At 44.1% G+C, this 22306-nt stretch overlaps 2 protein-coding genes and 1 long non-coding RNA gene across 4 annotated transcripts; 1 reads left to right on the top strand and 2 right to left on the bottom strand.

The window, feature by feature from the left end:
- Window positions 1-206: 206 nt before the first annotated feature.
- LOC146252060 (uncharacterized) lies at window positions 207-12740 on the top strand. Its single transcript, XR_014732116.1, has 4 exons — window positions 207-235; window positions 9322-9444; window positions 12298-12438; window positions 12685-12740. It is a non-coding gene; the product is annotated as an uncharacterized LOC146252060 (long non-coding RNA).
- Window positions 354-9692, bottom strand: cdh26.1 (cadherin 26, tandem duplicate 1). 2 transcript variants are annotated; one of them, XM_084680787.1, is made up of 19 exons: window positions 9281-9692; window positions 7701-7769; window positions 7501-7593; window positions 7092-7253; window positions 6849-6993; window positions 6428-6600; window positions 6183-6311; window positions 5901-6086; window positions 5542-5819; window positions 5269-5414; window positions 4918-5148; window positions 4563-4784; window positions 4162-4292; window positions 3406-3480; window positions 2688-2756; window positions 2241-2432; window positions 2049-2081; window positions 1636-1707; window positions 354-1434 (listed from the first exon to the last, which is right to left on the bottom strand). In XM_084680787.1, the coding sequence occupies exons 1-19, from the start codon at window positions 9314-9316 to the stop codon at window positions 1216-1218; spliced, it is 2661 nt and encodes an 886-aa protein (XP_084536913.1). In that variant the 5' UTR covers window positions 9317-9692; the 3' UTR covers window positions 354-1215. The 2 variants fall into 2 exon arrangements, with proteins under 2 accessions (XP_084536913.1, XP_084536914.1); XM_084680788.1 differs by having other exon boundaries at window positions 2049-2078; window positions 9281-9691.
- A 1609-nt stretch (window positions 12741-14349) lies between the features above and the next one.
- LOC146252059 (dysbindin-like) lies at window positions 14350-21854 on the bottom strand. Its single transcript, XM_084680789.1, has 4 exons — window positions 21501-21854; window positions 15125-15274; window positions 14785-14928; window positions 14350-14696 (listed from the first exon to the last, which is right to left on the bottom strand). Exons 1-4 carry the CDS (start codon window positions 21541-21543, stop codon window positions 14425-14427), a joined length of 609 nt encoding a protein of 202 aa, XP_084536915.1. The 5' UTR covers window positions 21544-21854; the 3' UTR covers window positions 14350-14424.
- Between the last annotated feature and the right edge of the window lie 452 nt (window positions 21855-22306).

Here is a 22306-nt window from a genome sequence, read left to right as displayed (position 1 = left end):
TTCTACTACTACTGTGTGTGGTGTGGTGAAGCAACATCAAAGGCAGTCTGTCATAAAGCTGCTGTTTGGAGGTTATTGTTGCAACACACCATATGACTCATGAAAGATTCAGTTTACAGTCAGCAACGAGTGTAATCAATCATTCAGTCCACAGACTGAATTACACATTTCAGATATTTGTTACAAGCTCACTACATCTCTGGTAAAGAAGATTTTGACAAACACATTATAATCTGTGAGTATCTTTATAATATGTTAATCTATGAAGTTATTGTGAATGAGATGATACCATGTTTGTTTCTCCAGCTTCCTTGTCTACCCTGATTGATGTCAAATGATTCTAGAGAGCTTAGTTTTGAAATGATTCATTTTATTAATTCATCCTTTTTTGTATCAACATAATAGGATGCTCCACATTACAAAAGTGGAAAAAGCAATTGCATCTGTAGGCCTATACAAATATCTGTTGTATAAAAAAAAGCTTCTGGTTCATAATGAGTCAGAATAGTACATTGCAAAACTGACTATCAAATACTCTTTACAAGCACCTCACGTTGTAGCATTTCTGTAGAACATGTCCAAACATTCTCAATTTGCTTGCTGTACAGAGCTCACAATAGTATGTTGAAACAAAGAATACTTAACCTCTAACAAAATAAATAATAAGAATCGGGATACAGTATTACATACTCGGTTTGAGAAGTCTTCTGGAGTATAAAAAGGATAGTGACACACTGAAAGATCTACAGTAACATGCCCTTTACATTTTCCAGAGATAGGTATCATAAGATGACTGTCATACAGCAATCAATTAAATTCAAAACCGCCAACTGCCAAAGAAAATAAAATGTCTTAATATAGAAAATAGCCCGTGAAGTGAAGCTTCCACCTAGTTTTCAGGTTTACATTCAGTTTGGATTCCACTCTTGCCAAAACCATGATGTGTTGTTACAAGGATTGATAAGAGGATTCAAGATATTAAGGAAAAGCAAAACACGCTGAGCTTCCTAGCTTCTTGATAAAGTATGAGAAAGTTTGTTCAGTGCACCACATCCATAGATTGTATGCCTTCTGATTGGTCCTTTATTATGATTCAAATGAGGTCCTGGATGACTTCCCATGAATAGGTGACAATCCTTTTTTCCACAGAAGAACGTAATCTTTATCAGGTCAGATGTGAACCAATGCCAAACCAATCCCAGTCCAGGCTAGTATCTACAAGTTGCTGTGTCTTCCCTGCATGCCCTCCTGACAGATGCCTCCAAGGGTGTTGAACTTTGGCCCCAGATTTCCCACGAACTCTAAATCATCCCCCAGGTTGCTTAGCGACAGCTCATCCAACGAATTGCACTTACTTCCCTGGCCCTCATAGGCATACTCACGAGGCAGGTAAGCAGGGTAGTCATCTTGTCCTGCACCAATCATGTGCAGCCTCTGTGGAAGGACACAGCCAGCAATGTAACCCCTTACATAACTGAACACAATGAAATAACTTTGTATATGTCCAGTATTCAAAGCATGCTTTAGTTGTGTCCGCTTAGTGCAACTTTCTTCAACATGGTAGGAGAAAGAGACATAAATGACCCCTTAGAAATCCCCATAGACACGCGCACAGGGAGTGGAGAGATGGATTACCCTGTCTATGTGCTCTGAGATCTGCTGATTCCCTTGGCGATTGAGGGAGTGGGAATAGCGTGCAGAGTTGTTCTGTTGACAGAAAGAACCGTGTAAAATACATGTTATCTTTGCTGCAGACAGTCAGTTAGCATAATACATGACAGTGTGGCTTAACTGTATCCTGTTCATGGGTCACACACGTGAGTTACAAAATGTTACAACAATGTATTGAGTTCCCAGAAGCTTTCATCTGAGACGCTTTCAAAGTGACATGAAAAGAAGGATTTGAACTTGCAACCTCTTGATCAGTAGTTAAATGCAATGCCACTGAGCTTCACTTATACCTACATACGAGGTAAGGTAGACTGTGGCATTGCCAGTAAAAATGAATGTGGGTGAAGTTTCCATCATCTTCTTTCATATTAACTTACCTTGATGGAGCTGTTCATCCTGCTTGAGTTCTGCTATGAGAAAATACAGAGGGTTTCTATTATCGTCATTAAAATCACTGTCGACGTTCATACAGCAGCACTAGTGTCAACTGTCTACTACTGGAACCACTGGTATTTTTGAAGCAGGGTTATGAATCCCCCTGGTGGCCATGTAGAGTATCTGTCACTTACGGTGCCATAACCCCACTGGCTCCTCATGGTTCCATTGGCCTCGGCCGTTCTCTGGAAGGTTCCTGATTGGAAGCCTCCTGATTGGAAGCCTCCTGATTGGAAGCCTCCTGATTGGAAGCCTCCTGATTGGAAGCCTCCTGATTGGAAGCCTCCTGATTGGAAGCCTCCTGAAGAGGAAATCTGAGTTGCCATCTGTTGACAGACAGGAGAAGGGTGTGACAAAGGGACGTGTTGATTCCATGTGCGCTGCCTATGAGTGCCATGCTATCACCTAGAGCTCTCACCGCTCTGACTACCTGAGATACTGTTTAGAAACGGTACCATGGTGCAGCACAGCAGCAGCAGCAGTGGTACAAGCAGCAATGGTACAAAAAGCATAAACTGGAATGAACAACAGTGTGACTAATTGGTAGGAGAAACTGGTTGTGCAAACATCCTGTATCTCACCATGGGCCTCCCAGAGCTTCTGGTCATCTCATGCATTTCTTGGATTGACACCTGTGACATCTGTGTGAGCTGGCCAATCACAGAGAAGACAACCACAAGCAACAGTTACAGTGTGTACTTTGTAGTCAGACTAGACATGAGGGAGCGTAGGTAAACAAACTATGGTCACATGAGGTTAGTAAGATGGGAGAATTGTGGAAGTCGTTTACAGTATAAAAGTAAAAATGAGCCTTGACAGAAACGTGTGAAAATAAAGGGGGGCTGCTTTGAAGAAACCGCAAATAAACCATTCACTGACTGTGCCACCACAAAGCAGACTTACAATGGTCGGGTTTCCCAGATTTGTTAAGAAGCTCTTAACGCTAAGAGATTCTTAAGAGCATTCTAAGAGTGTTCTAGAGCGCTCTTAGAACGTTCTTAGGACGCTCTTAGCGTTGAGAGCTTCTTAACGGATCTGGGAAACCTGGCCAATGACAGTAGGTGTTGTTCAAGATGTGCACAGGTATACTGTATAGCAGTGCATGCCACAACTTGCAACAAATTTAACATTGTTAAAAACTCTTTCCTACTACAGAATGTATGTACAGTTCTACGAACATAATTAAGAGAATGTAATCTTACTGTATTTTAGGTTTGTCCTGAACCAGGAAGTTACAAACACAGGAGGGAAGAGATGTTAAGAGAAAAAGGAGAAACGTTAGATAAGAGGTCTACCTACAGGTATGGCAGCCTGTTTGTGTCCGTCTGTCACCGCAATGCTGTTCCTCTGGCTCAGGATCAATGTGGGCTCAGCCTGGAGACAGGACAGAGGAGACGAGACAAGTGGAGAGGAGAGCAGAACAGTGGAGATGACAGGAGAGGAGAAGAGTGGAGAGGAGAGGAGAGGAGAGGAAAGGAAAGGAAAGGAAAGGAAAGGAAAGGAAAGGAGAGGAAAGGAAAGGAAAGGAAAGGAGAGGAGAGGAGAGGAGAAGAGTGAAGAGGAGAGGGGATGAGAAGAGTGAAGAGGGGAGTGGTGGGGTGGGGTGGGGTGGGGTGGGGTGGGGTGGGGTGGGGTGGGGTGGGAAGGGGAGGGGAGTAGGAGAGGGGAGGAGAGGAGGAGAGGGGAGCGGAGCAGAGAGGAGGGGGATGTAGAAATAGTAGGATATTGGGGAAAATGTAATGGAAAGAAGTGAAGGAAAGGAGGAAGAGAGGAAAGGACGGCATGGTTCAAGAGCAACAGGAAGAATAGAAAGGAAAAAAAGTTATGAACTTGTCAGAACACATAGTTGAGGTAAAGCACATGCCTGTCATACCCCAACCAGCTCACAGCTACACAGCTCACATATTCAGACAGGGTTACACGCAGCCATGCAGTATGTCTGTTCTGACAATCCAAACTCAAACGTAAACACCCCATAAGCACTCTTTCCAGTGTATCCTCAGGAAAACACCGGTTAAAAAAAATTATTCACAGACACAAAATATACACACAAACCTGGCATGGACATCCCCCTCCCTCCTCGTTGTACTTGATGAGGGTCTGGTTGCCTTCGTCCTGAAGGTTGGTGGGGATTAATTTGAAACTTTGCTTTCCACACTCACACAGAAAGCAGAAACACAGCAGCACTGCAAAGCGGCACACATACACACATACACAAAGAATCCGTCACAGCTTGCAATGCAATGATTTAATTGTTGTTGTTCTCTGTTGTGGGTTTTCAACACAGTGAGTCATTCAACTAAACTGGTTTCAACAAGGTAGATACTGCAGGCATGTTCCCAAACTGTAGATGCACACTTCATGAAAACTGTCCCTCATTCAACGCTTTGGTTATGGTCGCACATGTTTTAAATAAGTGGTGCTAGCATGGCGGAGGGTTCCATTCAGAGACTCACACAGCAGGAGCAGTAGTCCGGCCACCAGCAGGCCTATGGCGGCCGGGCCCAGGCTGCTGCTACTGGGTAGCCGGCCCCGACACGTGTCCCCGCTAAGACAGTCACACACCACCACCTCCAGGTTCTCAGAGCCCCCTGTGCCCTGCTGGTCCATGATGACCAGGGGCACCGTGTAGTTCCCATAGGCCAGGCTCTTCAGACTCACCAGCCCCCCTGTCATGCCTGGGGAAAAAATCAAGAGAGGGATAGAGTTCACTTCTTTTCTTTTTTTATGTCAACTTCAAAATAAACAAAATCCTCATTGTAACAGCTACACAGCTGCTTGCGATCACGAGGATGAGGTCTGCCTCCTCACCTATAGAGGGGTCTAGTTTCCAGGTGTCTGTCAGAGTCTTGTCATTGCCCCCCAGAGAGAAGGTGTAAGGGCCACTGTAAGGGTCATTGTCTGGGTCCTGAACGGGAACACTGATGCTGCTAGCCTTGTTCCCACACAGCACCAGGCTCTTGTTCACCAGGTGGGGCAGGTTGTCGTTCTGGTCCCCCAGGTTGATCAACAGAGTGGACGTGGCTGTAGCAGGAGGCTCCCCTGAGACACACCGAAAAAACATGCTGGCATTGACCTCAAATTGAATAATTCCTCTCAAAATCTATTGATTTGAATGTCCAAAAATCAACATCATTTTAGGTGGTGTAAGCAATCGATTACCATTGTCTATGGCACACACTAAGACAGTGTAGGTACTACTCTTGTCAACATAGGGAGACTCGCGGTCCATCTTCTTGACTGTTTTGACCGTCCCTGTCTTCTTGTCAATGGAGACCCATCCTGCTGGGTCCTGAACAATCTCATACCTGCAGCACGCACACGAAAACAGTGGCACACATGCATGTGTTCAGCACCATGGATCATTCCCATCACAATTTTCATCCATTGTAGAGTGGAAAGAGAATTAGCCGGAGAGGGTACGGAACTACCAACCTGATCTTGTCGACATCAGAGTCTTCGTCTGTGACCTTTGGTGTGTACAGCTCCTTCCCCGGTTCTTCCTCCTCTCTCTCGTAAACTTTGGTCATTACCTTGTCAAACACTGGAGGGTCATTGACGTCGATCACCTTGAGGGTGACGTTGACTGAGTTGGGGGGTGTGGCCTTAGCAGAGATGCCACCAGGGGCACCAGCTTCACACTCAAACAGAGGCTCCTCGTTTTCCACTCCGATCTCCACCCCTGCGAAGGTGGTCCTCTCATAATCCTTCCCCTGGAAACACAGGCACAATGACCCTTTAGTGCACTGAACTAAGTGAAGCCAATGGATCTTTCATATATAAGATTCCTGTACCTTGATGACTTTCAGAATGCCCTCATTGGTCATGGGGTCTGTCTCAATTGCATAGTTCCCATCCTCGTTTCCCTTCAGGAAGAAGTATTTGGCGCGCCATCCAGGGGTGTTTGGTGTATCAGCGTCTGTCACACCTAGTCTTAATATAACCTTGTTGGTCTCCATCTCCATTATCTCACCACCGTACTGGATTAACACACAGTGATTGATATTAATAAGGGGGGGGGTTGCGGGTCAACTACACAATTTTGTTGTCATGTAATGTGATCGGTCACATCTTACCGCATTCTCTTTGAATACTGGTCGGTGTGTGTTGTAGTCAGTAACATCAATAAAAACTGTGGCAGATGAAGAGAGGGCTGGTGTTCCCTTATCTTTAGCTTCAACAACGACCTTGTACTTCTTTGCTTTCTGTAAAGCATATAACATTTAGGACTATTTCTTATGTCTTACTTTGTGACAGTGTGCCGGTCTGTATGGATATACATGTGTGTTCTGTATGTAAGTGTTATCCAGTGGAGGCTCACATCATAGTTGAAGCAGCCTGTGAAGGTGAGCTGGTTGTGATTGGTGCCTTCCACTTTTGTCAAACCAATCTTGGGCTCAGCAGGTTCTTGGGAAACCACCCTGAGGGTGAAATCAGAGTTGTCTGTGTTCTCCTCATCTGCATCCTTTACGTTCAGACGGACAGGGAGGTAACCTGATGAGAGAACACACGAGGAAGAGAAGAAAAGAGAAGAGGAAGAGAAGAAATTAGATGTAAAAAGAAAAGAGAAAAGAAAAAAACAAAGTAAAAGAAGAGAAATGTGCGAAAATTAGATGAGATAACAGGAGAGGAGGCGAGGCAATGTGAAGTATAAGGAAGGACCCTCCAGCCTGCCTGTGACTGCAGGGAAATAATTTGCATGTATATGTGTCAAGTTTGGTTTTATTTATCCATGTCCTGACCTTGTGGTAAGTTTTCTTTCACACTTTCTTTTGGGATGTGCTCAAAGGTAGGAGCGTTGTCGTTGATGTCCTTTATGGCCACATCGAATGCCAGCGTCCTGTCCACTGGCTTGAGAGTGTCCTTGTCAAGGATATCAAATTTGATCTGCGGAGACAGCCAACCTCAAAGCATGAGTGCATCATGTTTTCCTTGCTATCTCTCTTTCTTTCCTAATCCCCTTTTCTTTTCTCTCTGTATCTCACATGGAATAAGGGGATCTTCTCCCTGTCGATGGGCTTGTGGACCATGACCTCGCCCGTCGTGCCGTCTATGGAGAAAACTCCCAGCGGCTCCTCTGTGACGCCGGTGCCCGTGATACGGAACACGTGGTTGTCATTCAGTTCTTTTATCCTGTCGTTGAACATCTGAAGAAACACAAATCAGGACCGTCGGACAGGGGCAGTCTTGGACCAGGCACCAGGCCTACAGTATGGTACACGCTGCTACATTATAACCATCTAACAAGGTCACAGTCATGACAAATCCACAACATGGACCGTAAACAAATGGATGTTGTGCGGTTTTATTGGTCAATGAGTAAAAAATAATTATCTATAATATCTATTCATATATATAACTTGGGGTGGGGGGGGGGGGGCGGGGTATCTGTACCTTTGTGGCCAGTTTAGGGAAAGGCCCAGGGTCCTCCTCGACCAGTTCTATGGTGGAAAGGACCCACCTCCTTTTGGATCGTATCAGCAGGTCCTGACACAGAAACAGGAGCACAACAAGGCTATGAGAGATCGGCAAACAATATTGTGTTGATTGATATTTAGGACATGGCTCTCAATAGATGAGTCCTTGCAACCTACCCTTTTTTCATGCTTGTTCACCGTATGGGTGCCAGCCTGTGCCAGTGACACTCCAACTGCTATGGCCACCTGATGATGAAGAGAGCATATTCAGGGGATGTCACAGAACTTAGTGACCTTTCCAGCAGGTGACCTCCTCACAGGCAAAAGCACAAACACAATACAGCCACCAACGTATAGGAAGGCACCTGACATGAACAGTGCAGTTCATTCCAAGCAGAATCACGCACACACTGAAACTTAATAAAGACACTTCTTCTGTAATTACTCTAATACAAAATGAGTCATCATGCGATTATCTACCACAATAACAGCATCTGAACAGTGGGTGTGGTCATGACACCTTTCATTATAAGCCTCACCTCATTCGTTTTTTAATAAATCTAACATAGCTCATACATTCTGCTTGAGGCAAACTCTACCGCAGGGCTTTGGATCCATGCAAACATTCACACAAAGCCATGGACTTTGCCACAACAACAAATAAAATGCTGTTGTTACTGTAAAAGATATCAGTCGAGCTACAATGTCAACTTAGTTATCAAAGGATCATAAAAGTTATTCTACAAAATCATCTTTGTTGCTCGCTCAAGCCCATCTTTTCCCAATCAGCCTGTCAGGCCATTCCACTTGATTATTGCAAAAGTGAAGTTTCAGAAGGTTTTGGAACAACATTTGCTATTATTGTTGACTTCATTTTTCTCCCGCATACGTGCACACTCCACCATAACCAGCCACTCCTTCTTACCATCATCATCAACATTGAATGTTTGGCACAATGTTTTACTACCCACATGTCAATGATATCTTTATATTGTCAGCACTCCAAAAGCTTATCATCTTCCTCAACATGGAGCAGTGAGGTCAAGTGAGGTCAAGTGAACACAACTACTTTAAATCTCTTTCTCTTATTACTGAATACTCAAAATGTAACAACATGTTTTATAGTCTTAGTCTCTGAACAAAGATAAATAAAAAGTCTGAAAAAACACACTCTGGCATTGGTTTATAACGCTCATAGGATTCAGAATATTTGTGTAGAAATGTAAATGTAAAACCACATACGATTTAAGTCAGAATCCAAGGAAACAATCAAGAGAAGCAGGACCAATAAATCCAATGTACCTCCATGAACAAGTTCAGTACTTGTTACAAATGGCAATATATCATATATGTGGAGATAGTATATTTGGCATGATGAGCAGTTGCAAGACAGTTACAAGTGGTAAAGTTGACAATAAAAGCCATGCCACAAAGAAGCCCTACCAGTCCAATGTGTTAAAGACAGAGGCAGACCAGGAGAGGAAGCTTCTACTTTACCAGTCCTGGAGACCAGCCATTGTAGTACCACAGAAAGTCACATTGGTTCAATTTCTTTGAGGTTTTATATTCTATTTCACACAAGTACAGTTTAAAAACTTGAATTGTTATGATTTGTTTCACTCAATGATACACAATGCATGGAGTACAACGTATGTGCCTACATTGTTCAGTTGTTCTCGAAAGCTATGTTTCACATTAAAGTATGTGCACTTCACAACTGAATGGTTTAAAGTTGTACATATTTGTATTGTACTTACTGTGAACAGAACCACAGAAACAGTCTTCTTCTCCATTCCAGCAGCACTGCGTTAGTGACACCAACTCAGCCGACGGGATGTGTCTGGGAAGCCTCACACCTGTAACATAGTACACCAGGGACAGCCCACTTTGCCTCCAGGCAACTCTCACACTGCTGACACAGGTCTGTTTGTTCTAATAGGGGTGGGGTGTGTGTGGATGATTGTGCTTGTGTGTGTGTGTGTGTGTGTGTGTACAGTTCAGAACTGGTTGTAATAATGTACAGACTCACAACTTTTGAGAGGAGTGTGTGTGTCACAGTCAGGTGTCCACAGCACAGTCAGGTGTACACGGGGACACCTGCTGAAGAGGTTTCTAATGACCATCTCTTATTCATTCGCTCGACAGCAGTAACTCCTTTGTTGAAAAGTAGGCACACTTTTGTTCCAGTAGTCGGTCTTCATCGGTCCAGTTGAGAGAGGTGTATGGTTTCTTTCTGCAGTCCCCTCCTCTTCCCAGGCAGAGAGTGTCGTCAGGTAGCTCCACCCTTGGGCATTCTGCAGAAGGGAGCTCTGTCTGGACCTGTGTGCCCCACCATAATTTGATCATGGATCAAACATTGCACTGTAGTTTCATTCTTTGATTACCGTGCCTGGTAGCAAAGAAGATGCTGTTTTACGATGTGAAGTAAATATAGACTCGTCCATTACCATTGTCAGACTGGGACTGAAATTCTTAAGACAAGATAACGCAAGCACCTGGCAAGCGACTTTGAGTATTAAAAAAGCGTTATAAAAAAACAATAATTATTATTATAAGAGTACACAGAACATAAATTACATCTATTCTAAGCTTAAATAAGTAAACCTCCTAAATATACAGATGAATATAAAATACAATATGCTAAACCCTAAATACACATGATAACCTATTGCTAACCCTACAAAGCTATTTTAAACTAAGGGAAGTACAGTGAAGTACAATAGTTCTTGTGAAAATGGTCTGATCGTTTGTAATCGCATGTCATATAAGTGCCAAAAGGTGCATTCTGTGGAGTACCAAGTTGTGTGTTTTTAAAGGGTGATACTCAAGAAAGACAGGTAGCTTTTGGTTGGTGTAGACTTGGTGTGGACACACACACAATTTAAATAGTTTCTCGCAGTGTCTCAATTCCATATTGTCATTAAGGTTGTCCCTGGAGGTACATTGCCCCACTTGATAATAGGACGTTATGTCCGCAGTGTACCTCCAGGCACCCACACAAAGGTGTAGCAGCATTTACACCCCTGTATCCAAGGTCACACTGATATGGTGATATGGCAAACTTATATGGTTCCCTAGGAAGCTTGTTGAAATCGAATGCTTTGTCAGCTTCAATGAAGTCATTTTTTCCTCTGGAGCCCATGAACAAATGTATGGTTTGCTACAGGTTGTTCTGTTAGCAGAATGCAGTGGATCTAGGTTTTTGGGGGTGTAAGTGTGGTACTAATAAATGGGACTGCGAAGGGCCTTGTATCCGTCGACAGTATCACTGTCATATTGGGGACATCTAATCATCCTCACCAACGTTAACAGGGTGGTCTATATAAGACCAGGAAGTGTTATCAACTCTGACATTGTCTCTAAATACTGCTACGGCATTATACATGCTCATATTTTTCACCACCACCGTTGGTTCTATCTCTGGTCAATCTGTCAGGGGAATGACAGATGTAAGCTATCTGACACTGATGTCCTGGAGTCTCAAGTTGGGTTATTAAGTGAGCAGTCGCGAAGCAGAACCACGCCGCCAAGATGATGTCTCATAAGATCATGCTTAATGTAGTTACCTGAATCTCAGAATCTCCAAACTGGCAAAGATTCTGCTCCTGTTCTTGTCTAGGCAGCTCTGACAAGGAAAGCGCTTTCGGCGATTTCTTTCACGTCAGATATGTAGGCGTAGATTTAACAAAGTTTGTTGTGGAGTTGGCGTCGATAGTTCTGGTTGTGTTGGTAGAAGGTGTCTGGAGGAAGAGAGGTGAAGTAAAGCAGTGCTGCTCCCAAATGGCCTCTTCATCATAGAGCATGTTGAGCATCTCCATCATTTTTTGGTCATTGTTGTATTTCCACGTCAGTTAACAAGGCCATCTCAGTCAATGAATTTAGGTTGTCTAATTCTCTGCATTGTTACACATTTCCTTTCAACCCCATTTTCCAGCGCAACTGATGAAACTGATGATTCGTTTTAGACAGTACGGTCCACCACTTACTAACAGTAGAAAACTACTTCTTCAGTTTGGAGTGGAAAGATACAATGTGGAGTTTGACCCTGCTTCCAACACAATAGGGAGTTTGACATCTGTTTAGCTTAATGCTAAGTGAAAAATCTTTACATGCTGAGTACAGGTATTGATCAGCCTGTTCAATTACTTTGAGGGGGGGTTCTTCTTTCCGCACACTAAGATAAGTTGCACAATAGTATTATTTCAGCTTGCATAAAATGCACATAGAAATATTCACTCAGCTGGTTCCCAGAGGTGCATTTGCGATTCTTTGGTCACACCCTCAGGCTTCTTAAAGATATGATAATTGCTTACACACAGCTGCAATGTATAGGCTAACAGGTTTCAAGGAACAAATGGTTACAGCAATCTTTTGTAATAATGAACAAACTAAAAAACACATGACCCTCCCTGTTAGCTTTGTAATGGTAACAGAGGAAATGGATTCATAACAGTTGCTGTAGGTGTTTACCATTGGAATTTTTTAATATCATGACAGCAAGCAGAAATTGGCACCGAAAAGATCGCTGGAATGAGAACAGAATCCAACACTAAAATTCACTGGAATAGCTTTTGAACCTTAAATCAATAATCTCTCACTGGCTTATCTCGAACAGTGTAAACAGTACAATCCTATCTTTTATTATGGTTATTATATCTGTACTAGTCTTGATTGTGGAAAAATCTATTGCAGATTTTGTCAAGGCTATGGCAAGTAGGCTTACTGCCAATTCAAGTCCACATCCTGACTCTCTGTCACGCTATCTGGTTGGCAGGTGAAAACGTTTTTTGGATGATTTGCAGCTCAGAAATGACAGTTAAGACAGCCTCGGGTCATTGGAACAAACGTGCAGTACCTGGAGAGTCTTTTACCTGGAGCTTAAGGACTCCTTCAACTGGTAACAAGGAGTAAGGAGGTAAATATGGTTAATTTTTTTCTTGTGGATTACTGTGTAGTTATCCAACCAGGAGGAGATATGATATTTCTAGTCAAGGCTCCAGTGGTGTGTTCACACTGTGGCCCTCTGTGATTCAAGGGGATTCTGAACTACTGTAAAAATACAACTGTATGTCACACTCACTAACATGTTCCTGATTAGTCAATTGACAGTAAACATTCAATCTAAGAATAACACAGCAGTTTCATATTCCTTTTGTTTAAGGTTGTGTTACTTACAAAAATGAATGCAGACAATGGACATTTAAGGAAGATCCTTCAAACCTACATTTACATCCACACATCCCCCCCCCCAACCCAACATCTTCTAAAACATACACACCCCACCCTTCAAACACATGCACACATGGACATATTAATAATCAGAAGGGGAAAAGGGACAAAGTAAATGTAATCATCTTCACTCCATTTATTAAACATGTCTTTCTTAATCGTGACCGGGAAAACACAATATATGGAAGAGAGGTCATATATATTTTTTAACAATAAATACATGCATAATGTAACAGTCTCTCAGGCACTGATATCTGTGCAACTCACATGCAGACTGACTCCCAGATGAACAGGGTTAATTCTCTATCACACGCATACACACACACACCACACACACACACACACATAGCATACATACTTTGTTCCATAACTCCCTACCAGTCCACCAGCAGAGCAATGTGAACCCCTCTACTTGCCAGGTTGCAGAGCGATGTGAACCCCTCTACGTGCCAGGTTGCAGAGCGATGTGAACCCCTCTACTTGCCAGGTTGCAGAGCGATGTGAACCCCTCTACGTGCTAGGTTGCAGAGCGATGTGAACCCCTCTACGTGCCAGGTTTCAGCATGACCAGTGCCCAAGGCTTACAAAACAGAAAGGGAGAAGACCACCATGTCCACAATACAGTACACTCACAACACGCGTCTCATGCACATATATGCCTACAGAGTAAACCATAATCACCAGGAAATATACTGGCAATGACACCACCTCATTGCCTTACAGTACAGGGGAGGTATACAGAGACACATTCACACACTGACACAGTGGCGTGCATTTACAAACATGGAAATGGGACTGAGCTGAGATGAGAAGTACATGAAGTACTGTTCACTGAAAGATAGCCTGAGGTTAGGTTGCATGTGGCTCAGCTCTGCCCTCTACTGTCTGACTACAGCCACTAGTGCTGCTATCTGAACCAGGCTAATCCTTGACATCACTGGCCTGGAACAGCTGAAGGATACTGGACACAGGATCTAATGGTCAGACCTCCCACCCGGGCCTTTAGCAAAATGCAAAGGTATATGGAAAAACAAACATATCACTAGCAACATAATCCTACAGTTTGCATAATTCATCAGCACATATCCAGGGTGTGTCCCAAGAGAGGCATGGAGCGCATTGGTCTGAATGGCATACAGCGTCATACATAGAAAAGGAATTTGAATCGGTTTACATTTAAAAGCCCCACCAAAGTACACTCCTTAATAACTGACGAGGCAATGTAAAGACTGTAAGTGAATGGAAGTGTTGTGAAAGGGTGTGCCAGGGAGGGACAGAAAGCAATAAAGAAAAACCAGTTTGAGTGTCTAACAATAGTAGGTGTATCAGATGACTTAAGTACAATTAACAGGGCGTCAGTCAACTATAAAGAAAAGGCAAAATTGTGTCTTGGCTGTTCAACAGCATTTCTAGACCAAACTGGGGGGGACTACAGTACTATAACAGTTTGGTAACAGATTCAGTCTTAGAGGAAATTAAGTAATTAACTCAGAATCCTCTAACATGACTACTATCCTGTAATGGGGTATTCCATGCTGGGACAGATGCACAGGGGCTATCTAAGCATTAGCAACAAAGGGAGAGAGAAAGAGAGAGATAAGAGAGTAACATTTACAATTTATTTGCTCTCTCTTCATTGCTTAGACATCTGGCACTTTGATGACGACAGCCCTCATTCCTCCTCCTCCTCTTCCTCTGTCTCTTCATCCCTTGCCTGGGGGACAGAGGTCAGTAGCAGGGTGTCAGCATGAACCTCCTCGTCATCTGACTGGATCACAGGGGTGTCTGTACAGCCCCCACTGGTATCACTGGATCCAGATGAGGTTGATGACATGCGGGACTTTGACCCCCGGCGACCGTCACTGGGCAAACATAGTAGCGGTCTTTCCCTGTACACAACCTCCACACTCTCATCATCCTCCTCTTCATCTTCATCATCGACCTCTGGAGAGGGTGAGAGAAAGGATGTGTGAGTAAAAGAGAAGAGTTGGAGGAAGTGTTACCTGGTAGAGGCCAGGTGACTAGGGTGTACCTGGTAGAGGCGAGGCAAGAGGGGCGTCATCCACCCCCGAGTTGAGGAAGACATCCAAGGCCTCTTGGTCAGAGATGTCCATCAGGTCCATCTGCTCCAGCATGTCCACATTCACCTCCATGGACGAGATGCTGCCCATGGGGGCTGCATGAAGGACACAACACATAACACATTGACCAAGGCTTACCTCAGTATATCATGTGTGTACCTCAGCAAATACCAGGACCATGCAAACATTTGTGACCTCTCGGCTTGTGTGAAATGTACATTGTGCTTGTACCTCTACAGGATGTTGATGACTAAGTGTGCATGTTTTTGTTGGGACATATTAGTCACTTACGTTTCCTGCAATCAACGTGCAGATGGGAGGAGGCCAGGTAAATGTCGCCATCGTGCTGGAAGACCTCCTCAAAGAAGCGCTGTCTCTCTCTCAGCTTCAGGGGCTGGGATGACTCATTATCCACAACTCTCTGACTGTTGTCTGTCTCCGCTGGTAACAAGTACAGGCAACACACACATACATCCAATGGGCAACTGTCAGTCTTGCTCCTTATTAGACAAGCATGTGCCAGTAGGACACAGTGGTGTGCATGAACACAACAATTTCTCTATGCGGCAGCAGATGGCAATAAACCCCTCTTTCTATATATGTTCTTGAGTTCCACAGTGTTCTGAGCGTCAGCAATTGTAGGCCATATCATTGTGGAAATATCTTTTTTCAAGAATATATATATATATATATATATATATATATATATATAAACATACATACATACATGCATGCATACATACATACATACATACATACATACATACATACATACATACATACATACATACATACATACATACATACATAAATAAATAAATACTGTTCTCATCAGAAGGGCAGTACAACATGTCAACACATATATATAGATTTCTATTTTTGACCGAAAGAGGGCGATAAGAGGAGAGGAATGAAGCGAAGGGAGATGGGCGGAGAGCAGTTTTCCTCAGGCACACCTCCAGTGATGTCCTGTCCTCCTAAATTGCCCTAGCTATCTCCATCTAACCAGCTGCGGTTGTGTAACTCTGTGATGTTCTCCTCAGCACACCGCAATCACTCTCCTGCTGGGCTCAATGAGCTGACACTTTGACTCATGTCCCCTCTGTGTGTTTGTGTGTGTGTGTGTTTGTGTTTGTGTGTGTGTGTGTGTGTGTGTGTGTGTGTGTACCTACACTGTGTGTGTCAACGTGACTTCAAGGGTTTCTTTGTGCTTGACTGTCAGTTCAACCCAAACATCTTAAAACAGTTGTGTTTTTTCATGATGCCATAGCCATCTGAGCGACAGCCAGCAGTCCCCAGAGGCCCAGCTTGCCCCCTGCCAGGCTCTGCTTTGCTGTGAGGCTGCCACTCTCATCACCCTGGGACCTGATTCTGTCAATCAGGCACAGCCAGGGGGACATTTTCATCCTGTTGGACAGAAAAACGAGTCTAGGAATTGAATATAGAAGACACTATAGACAATGTGGTACTGTGTATTATACAGCAAATAGTATCATGAGATACAGTGCAAGTGAGGGTGCTTATTTACTCAATGCACTACACTATCATTAGCATTTCCAAGGGTGAGGGGTGGGCAAGTCTATTGGGTAGTGCCAGTGGGCAGGAGGTGCCCACGGAGCCAGAGGAACAGTTTGAGAGGACAGTCAAATGGGGATGCCATGGCAGCAAAGAGGCTTTTGATGATGATGAGACAGCACATCTTACATAAACTCCAGAGCCCCCAGCCACCAATGACACACATATATACACACACAAATGATCTCTCTCTTTCATGCTTCCTACCCTCTCTTCTTAGTTTAATCACCACATATTCTTACAGAGGCGATGTGTTTAAAAAAAAGAAGTTTTTTTTATCTCTCATCAGCTAAAGCAGTCTCTTCAAAGGTTATTGTTCATATTTCTTATGTAAGATTACTAGGAGGGAGTTAGATGCTCCTCAGTAAAAGTATTTTAAGGACATCAGTGATAGTTATATAAAAGACATGGTCATCCCTGCTGGCTCCCTGTCTCAGGACCAAACATCAAAGGCCGTGCTGGCCAGTGGGGGCCAGGACTCTGCAGGGCACTCCAGTTTGAGTCAGTCAAATGTTGAACTTACTGAGTATTTATGTAAGTATGTGCAATCATTCTCAATCAAGATCTGCCGTCCATGGCCAAACGCTGTTAGAGATCCAGTCATGTTGAGTGTGTATTACAGTAAGAGTGGAATGCAGCATGTGGGCCCTGAGGTGTCACACCAAATGATAAGAAAAGAGGGAGACAGAGAGGAAGAGAGAGAGACCAAAGGATCAGGGGGCGATGTGGCGTGATGTGTGGGGTGGGGGTAGGGCCATGTGTGTGAAAGACCCCTGAAGCATCTATGTCTAAAATAATGTATGGCAGCTCAATATGTTGTCTTATGCAAGTGTTTACTATAGAGCTCTACGCATGGTTACACAAACTCAACAGCGACAAAAGTCTACCAGCCAGTCCAAGTGACCTTTCTTCTTCCAAATATCAAGGAGTCTATGGCTGCATGCATGTTGTCTTTTGTTGATTTTTGTAAGTCCTGTGGAAACTAAGGTGTGCTACCCAATATAATTTAGATTTAGAAGATTTGTATCTGTTTTTTTCTGCCTGTGATTTTGCCTGTGATTTACTGAACATCACAAAAATAGAAGATTTGTAACTTTGCCTTGTGTAATTATAAAGCATTTGTTCTTTACTTTGTATTGTCTTTCATCTTCAGGGACAGATGGCAGGGAGCAGACCACTGTGGCCATTCTTGAGTTCTCAGATTGTTTGTTTGCAGACCTTCGCATTCCCATTGTAGTAGTCTACACATCCCAACAGGTCAGCATTGTGTATTATGTTGGCATGAATTTTACCAGGGCACTGGTGATAGTCACAGCACAATGCATCCGTACACATGCGGTTGTGAAACAAGAAGCTTAAAGGTTGCTGGGACCATTGATGACGTTGTTGGCAGCAAAGCCAACAGTTTTAGCCAAGGTGCAATTATCACAGCAGTCAACAGGTTTTCCTGTCTGTCTGTCGTCCTTACTGCCTGTCTGTCTGCCTTCCAGTCTGTCTGTCTGCATCATAGCAGCAGGGTGCTACTCACCAACCTTGGAACAAATCTCTAGCTTATCTCATCCCAGAATAGACATAGCAACTCTCTTCTGCTCTCCTCCTCACATGATAAGACTTGCCATCTCTGCGGGTTAGCAGAGGGATGCTAAGGTATCTGAACAGCTCACTCTAGACCGTCAGCTAACCCATTAACTCAACTTGAGCCTTCGTTGGAGCTTGCATTAGGTTGATCCGATGACTAAGGTATAAACATTCAACCACACTTGTGGTACAAGTCCCCTCCTCCACACTCACTCCATACTAAGCCATAATTACCTTAAACCTTCATTTGGTTACGTAACACATCGACAATCCTTCAGCCATTGTTCAAATCCTTTAACCCAGACTGTACAATGAACTGTACTGTACTGGTCCTGACTAGATCATATATGACTGGGTGTAGGTGTGTGAGGGACATAGAGAGAGGTCAGGGTGGGCGGTGGTCATGGTCAGAAGATGGAGGGAGCTCTTCAGCTAAAGAAATGAGACCGCAGTGTTACGCAACTCAAGCTTTGTAATTCCTTTGCATGATGTCTGCTGCCTTTGTCTGCTGCTTCAGTTTTGTGTTATGAGAGATTCTGTTTTGCTGGCTGGGATTTCCAAAGGCATGGTGGAATGATGTCATTCATTCAGTCACAAATGTCCTGATGTTCGACCTGGTTTTTTAGGTCTATGTTCTCACATTTCTGCTGAAGGTGTGCACATGTACATTAGAGGACACCCTCAGTTGATACATCAACAGTGCTGTCTGAGCTGTGTGTGCAGCTACACCAGCGTAAAGGTCAAGGGTTCTGCACCATGGATACCTCCCCACTAGAGTCATGACATACGTCATGACTGCTGCATGGAAGAGAGGACCAGTTACCTTTAACACTGCTCGTGTTACCTGAGCTCCATTTCCTCAGCTACATGTCCTGTGTTACTATCACATTCAATCTCATACATTAGTATCACAATCACCCTGATTTGGCACCCTTCCCATTTCCACTGGTCTGTCTAGCTCCCTTTTTCCTCTCTCTCTCTCTCTCTCTCTCTCTCTCTCTCTCTCTCTCTCTCTCTCTCTCTCTCTCTCTCTCTCTCTCTCTCTCTCTCTCTCTCTCTCTCTCTCTCTCTCTCTCTCGTCCCCTATTTCTCTGCATCTGTCTCAGCACACAGCCTTCGGGTCCATGTGCAGAAGATTAGCATCTCCAGGAATTTGCCCTCAGCATGTTGAGGAAATCATGGGGTGAGCAAGGGAAGGGGGGTCTGGGGTAGACTGGACCACATGATCACCTTTTCCCTCCTTGCTAATCCACAACTGTCTTTTGATATTTCTTCTGAAGTTCCTCTCTCTCTGCCTCCATCTCCTCTGTTACAGTACTACATGTCAACGTCTGCCTTGCCCCTGCCTGATGTAGGCTCTCTTCCATCTTTGACCTTTCTTAAGAATGGACAGACTCTTCTGTCGGCTGTAAGGCTGTTCTCCTTGATATGCATCTGCTATCCGCCTTTGGACTGAATGTAAGAAGCTGGGCTTGGAAATAACTCGGATCAGGAGATGTGTGGTGGTACTGAGGGTGATTTGTCAAGGTGTGTGTGCAGTAATATGTCACGTAAACAAGAGCTGCACCTAAGGCAGACCAACACAAGTTTCCTTTGAAACTTCTTTGAAAACAGAATGTCACATGGGGTGTGGTAAAACATGAATATATCCGAGAAATCCTGTTCATGATGTTGTTGTTAGTCCAACAGACAATCAGTTAGACAGATGGAAAGACTGATTAAACAGACACACAGACAGACCAATCAAACAATTGAACTAATGATCACCATATTCTCCAGAGGGAAACAGAAGCCAGCTCTATTCAGTCTCCAGCGACATCATATCTCGGTGTGAGCACTGTTCTTCACCCAGGCAGTGCCTCTCACACACACTGTGTCTGGGACACAGCAGCCGTCAGCCCATTCATCATTTATGAGTGGGCTCACTGCACCACAACAGTCTCTCACTCCTGTGATTATTAGGGTACACAATACTACAGACCCTTAACAGTCTGACGTGATGCAGACCACCAGCTCCCTGAACACTGTTAACACTAAACCCCTCTGCCTCCTGTCTCCAGCACATACAGCATGGGGTTGTGAAGCCTTTATTGGTTTATTGGCAGGTTCACTCCTACCCCTTCCATCTCTGTCCACAGTCACTATGCTTTGACCCCCTCTCTACTATGTGTGCCTTCACCTCCTCCATCCATCTCCATGTTCAGACAGGCTCTGTCTCCGGGGACCACTCCTGCATCTCTGCCCGGACACCTCCCCCTGTACCCCAGGCTCTCTAACCAGACCCTCCATCACCAGCCCTTCCACAGGGCCATTACAGCACTTTAGTCTGGGCATAACTGACCCCCTGATCTCCTCTCTCCTGCTCATTTAGTTCAATCAGTGAACTTCTCTAGCAGGTCCCCACAGGCCCCTCTCTCTCTCTCTCTTTCTCACACACACACACACACACACACACACAAACACACACACACACACACTCACGCACAGGAGCAGGGGGTAAATTGACTATGCCACATCCAGTGATTAGATTCGAAAAAACACTCCCATACTGTAGACACTCTTAATAATGCAGGTACACCATATCAAGTAGTAGTAGTGCTTTAGCAGGACATGTGTTGTCATGTGCTGTTACAGTATTTTATTCTAATTGTATTCTATCAATTTCTATTTAAGAAAGCTGGTTTATTGGGCCACACAACATATTTATGTGAATGAACACAAATTTAGCATGCTAAGGCTGTAGTTAAGCCTGTTGTTGATCACCCCCCTCCAGTGAACACATCCGGCATGTGTCTGTTAGGTTAAGCCTAAAATTGCACAGCAGGCCTATTAAAAGACAGTGAGAAAAGCTTACCCGTTAGACTGTGCAACCTATACCCTGCAACCTATTCTGAAATATTTCCTTGTGAGACCAGAATGCTTCTATGGTGGTTCTTTTACAGATGTAATTCTGTAAAATTCTGTGGTTTCGCATTTCTGTGTATGAGACAGCGCATGTAATGCAGTGTATGACCTGTTTACCGGTAGTTGCATCACTCAGCATGACACCCAGAGACAAACCACACATTGTAAACAGAAACAAAGGAATCCCTGTCGTACATCATTATCATTATGATCTGGCAGGGGAGACAGCTATGTTGTCTGGGAGGTAAGGAGCAGAGATATACAGTACCAGTCAAAAGTTTGGACACATTTTCCCATAGGCGTGTAGAAACTACAGTACCTGCAGGTCCAGGTCACCTGTTCAGATAACACAATGATGAGAGACAATGATGTTTAGGGTCATCCCACCTGCACATCAGTCTGTCTCTCTCTGTTGTGTGGTCAGGAAAACACTACTACTCTCCTGACTGAGGATAGTCAGAAGAGATTTGCTAAAGGCTAAAGCTGTTCAAAACCTGTATTCCCTCTTGTCTTACAGATTCTGCATCAAGCAGGTCAGATGCAACGGGCTCACACTGAAACCCTATCTAATATTATTTTTGTTAAAGCACACACACAATACATTACTTACAAGAAAGACGTTTGTTGTGGTTGGTCGATCCAGTTGAAGACATGATCCAGTTGATGAGGGCACAGTGGCGTGTATTTGTGTACACAAGTGTGTGCGTGTCTGAGTCCTTGTCTCCTGTCAGAATTTCAGGACAGGGCGCCGGAGTGTGTTATGGCTGGTCATCTAGTCTTTGAACCACTGGAGTTGAGAACCAAGAAAATATTACAGATATTTGAACAGTCCAGTGCTTTCTTCCCCTTCCTGTTCTCTCTCTTGTTCAGAGCTGTTTGTTAACCTCTTCTCTTCCTCTTACCTTACTCTGTCGCTGTCTCCACGATTACTATACTTCCATTCAGTTGTTTTCCTCCCTCTCTCTCTCTCTCTCTCTCTCTCTCTCTCTCTCTCTCCTAGACCTGCATGGCAGTGCAAAGCTACAGCTTAGAAGCAGAGGGAGAGAGTGTGGGTTACAGTAGTGTGGCCTGTACCAACTGGACATTCTAAAGGGGGGCAGCCTGGAATGGGATCAAGTGGAGCATGGTGAAGGAATATACCAGGATTACAAAACCCCTTCAACTCTCCCTTGTATCTGGCCATTGTCTCAGTGGTCTGGTTGCAGACAGCAGAGTATATCTCCCTGACTGGGTGACATAATGACAGCCTGGATGGACAGACTGACGGGGGATTAACAGTGTTAACGCAGATCCATCTGACCCTCTGACCTGACTTCTCCTGTACAGCCAGCCTTCCAACACAGTTACACATCATTCATCCCATTTGGGGGTAAATAGGCACCCCTGACCAGATTGTTACTTTTGCTAAATTTGAAT

This window comes from Hypomesus nipponensis, chromosome 18 (genome assembly GCF_054491055.1).
Source record: "Hypomesus nipponensis isolate SF chromosome 18, ASM5449105v1, whole genome shotgun sequence".
In the NCBI taxonomy this organism is placed as follows: Eukaryota; Metazoa; Chordata; class Actinopteri; order Osmeriformes; family Osmeridae; genus Hypomesus; species Hypomesus nipponensis.
The sequence above is the reverse complement of the archived record's forward strand: the minus strand, read 5'-3'. Positions and strand labels throughout refer to the sequence as shown.

Bases quoted from the DNA above. Each gene is read 5' to 3' on its own strand.
- cdh26.1 (XM_084680787.1), bottom strand. From the start codon at position 9,316: ATGGAGAAGAAGACTGTTTCTGTGGTTCTGTTCACA. The intron at 6,312-6,427 runs GTGAGCCTCCAC...TATGCTTTACAG, and splicing joins CAGGCTGCTTCAACTATGAT to AAAGCAAAGAAGTACAAGGT. The intron at 1,708-2,048 runs GTAAGTTAATAT...TTCTGTCAACAG, and splicing joins GGATGAACAGCTCCATCAAG to AACAACTCTGCACGCTATTC.
- LOC146252059 (XM_084680789.1), bottom strand. From the start codon at position 21,543: ATGTCTTCAACTGGATCGACCAACCACAACAAACGTCTTTCTT. The intron at 15,275-21,500 runs GTAAGTAATGTA...ACTTGTTACCAG, and splicing joins CCACAACAAACGTCTTTCTT to CGGAGACAGACAACAGTCAG. The intron at 14,697-14,784 runs GTACACCCTAGT...CACCCTCTCCAG, and splicing joins TCTTGCCTCGCCTCTACCAG to AGGTCGATGATGAAGATGAA.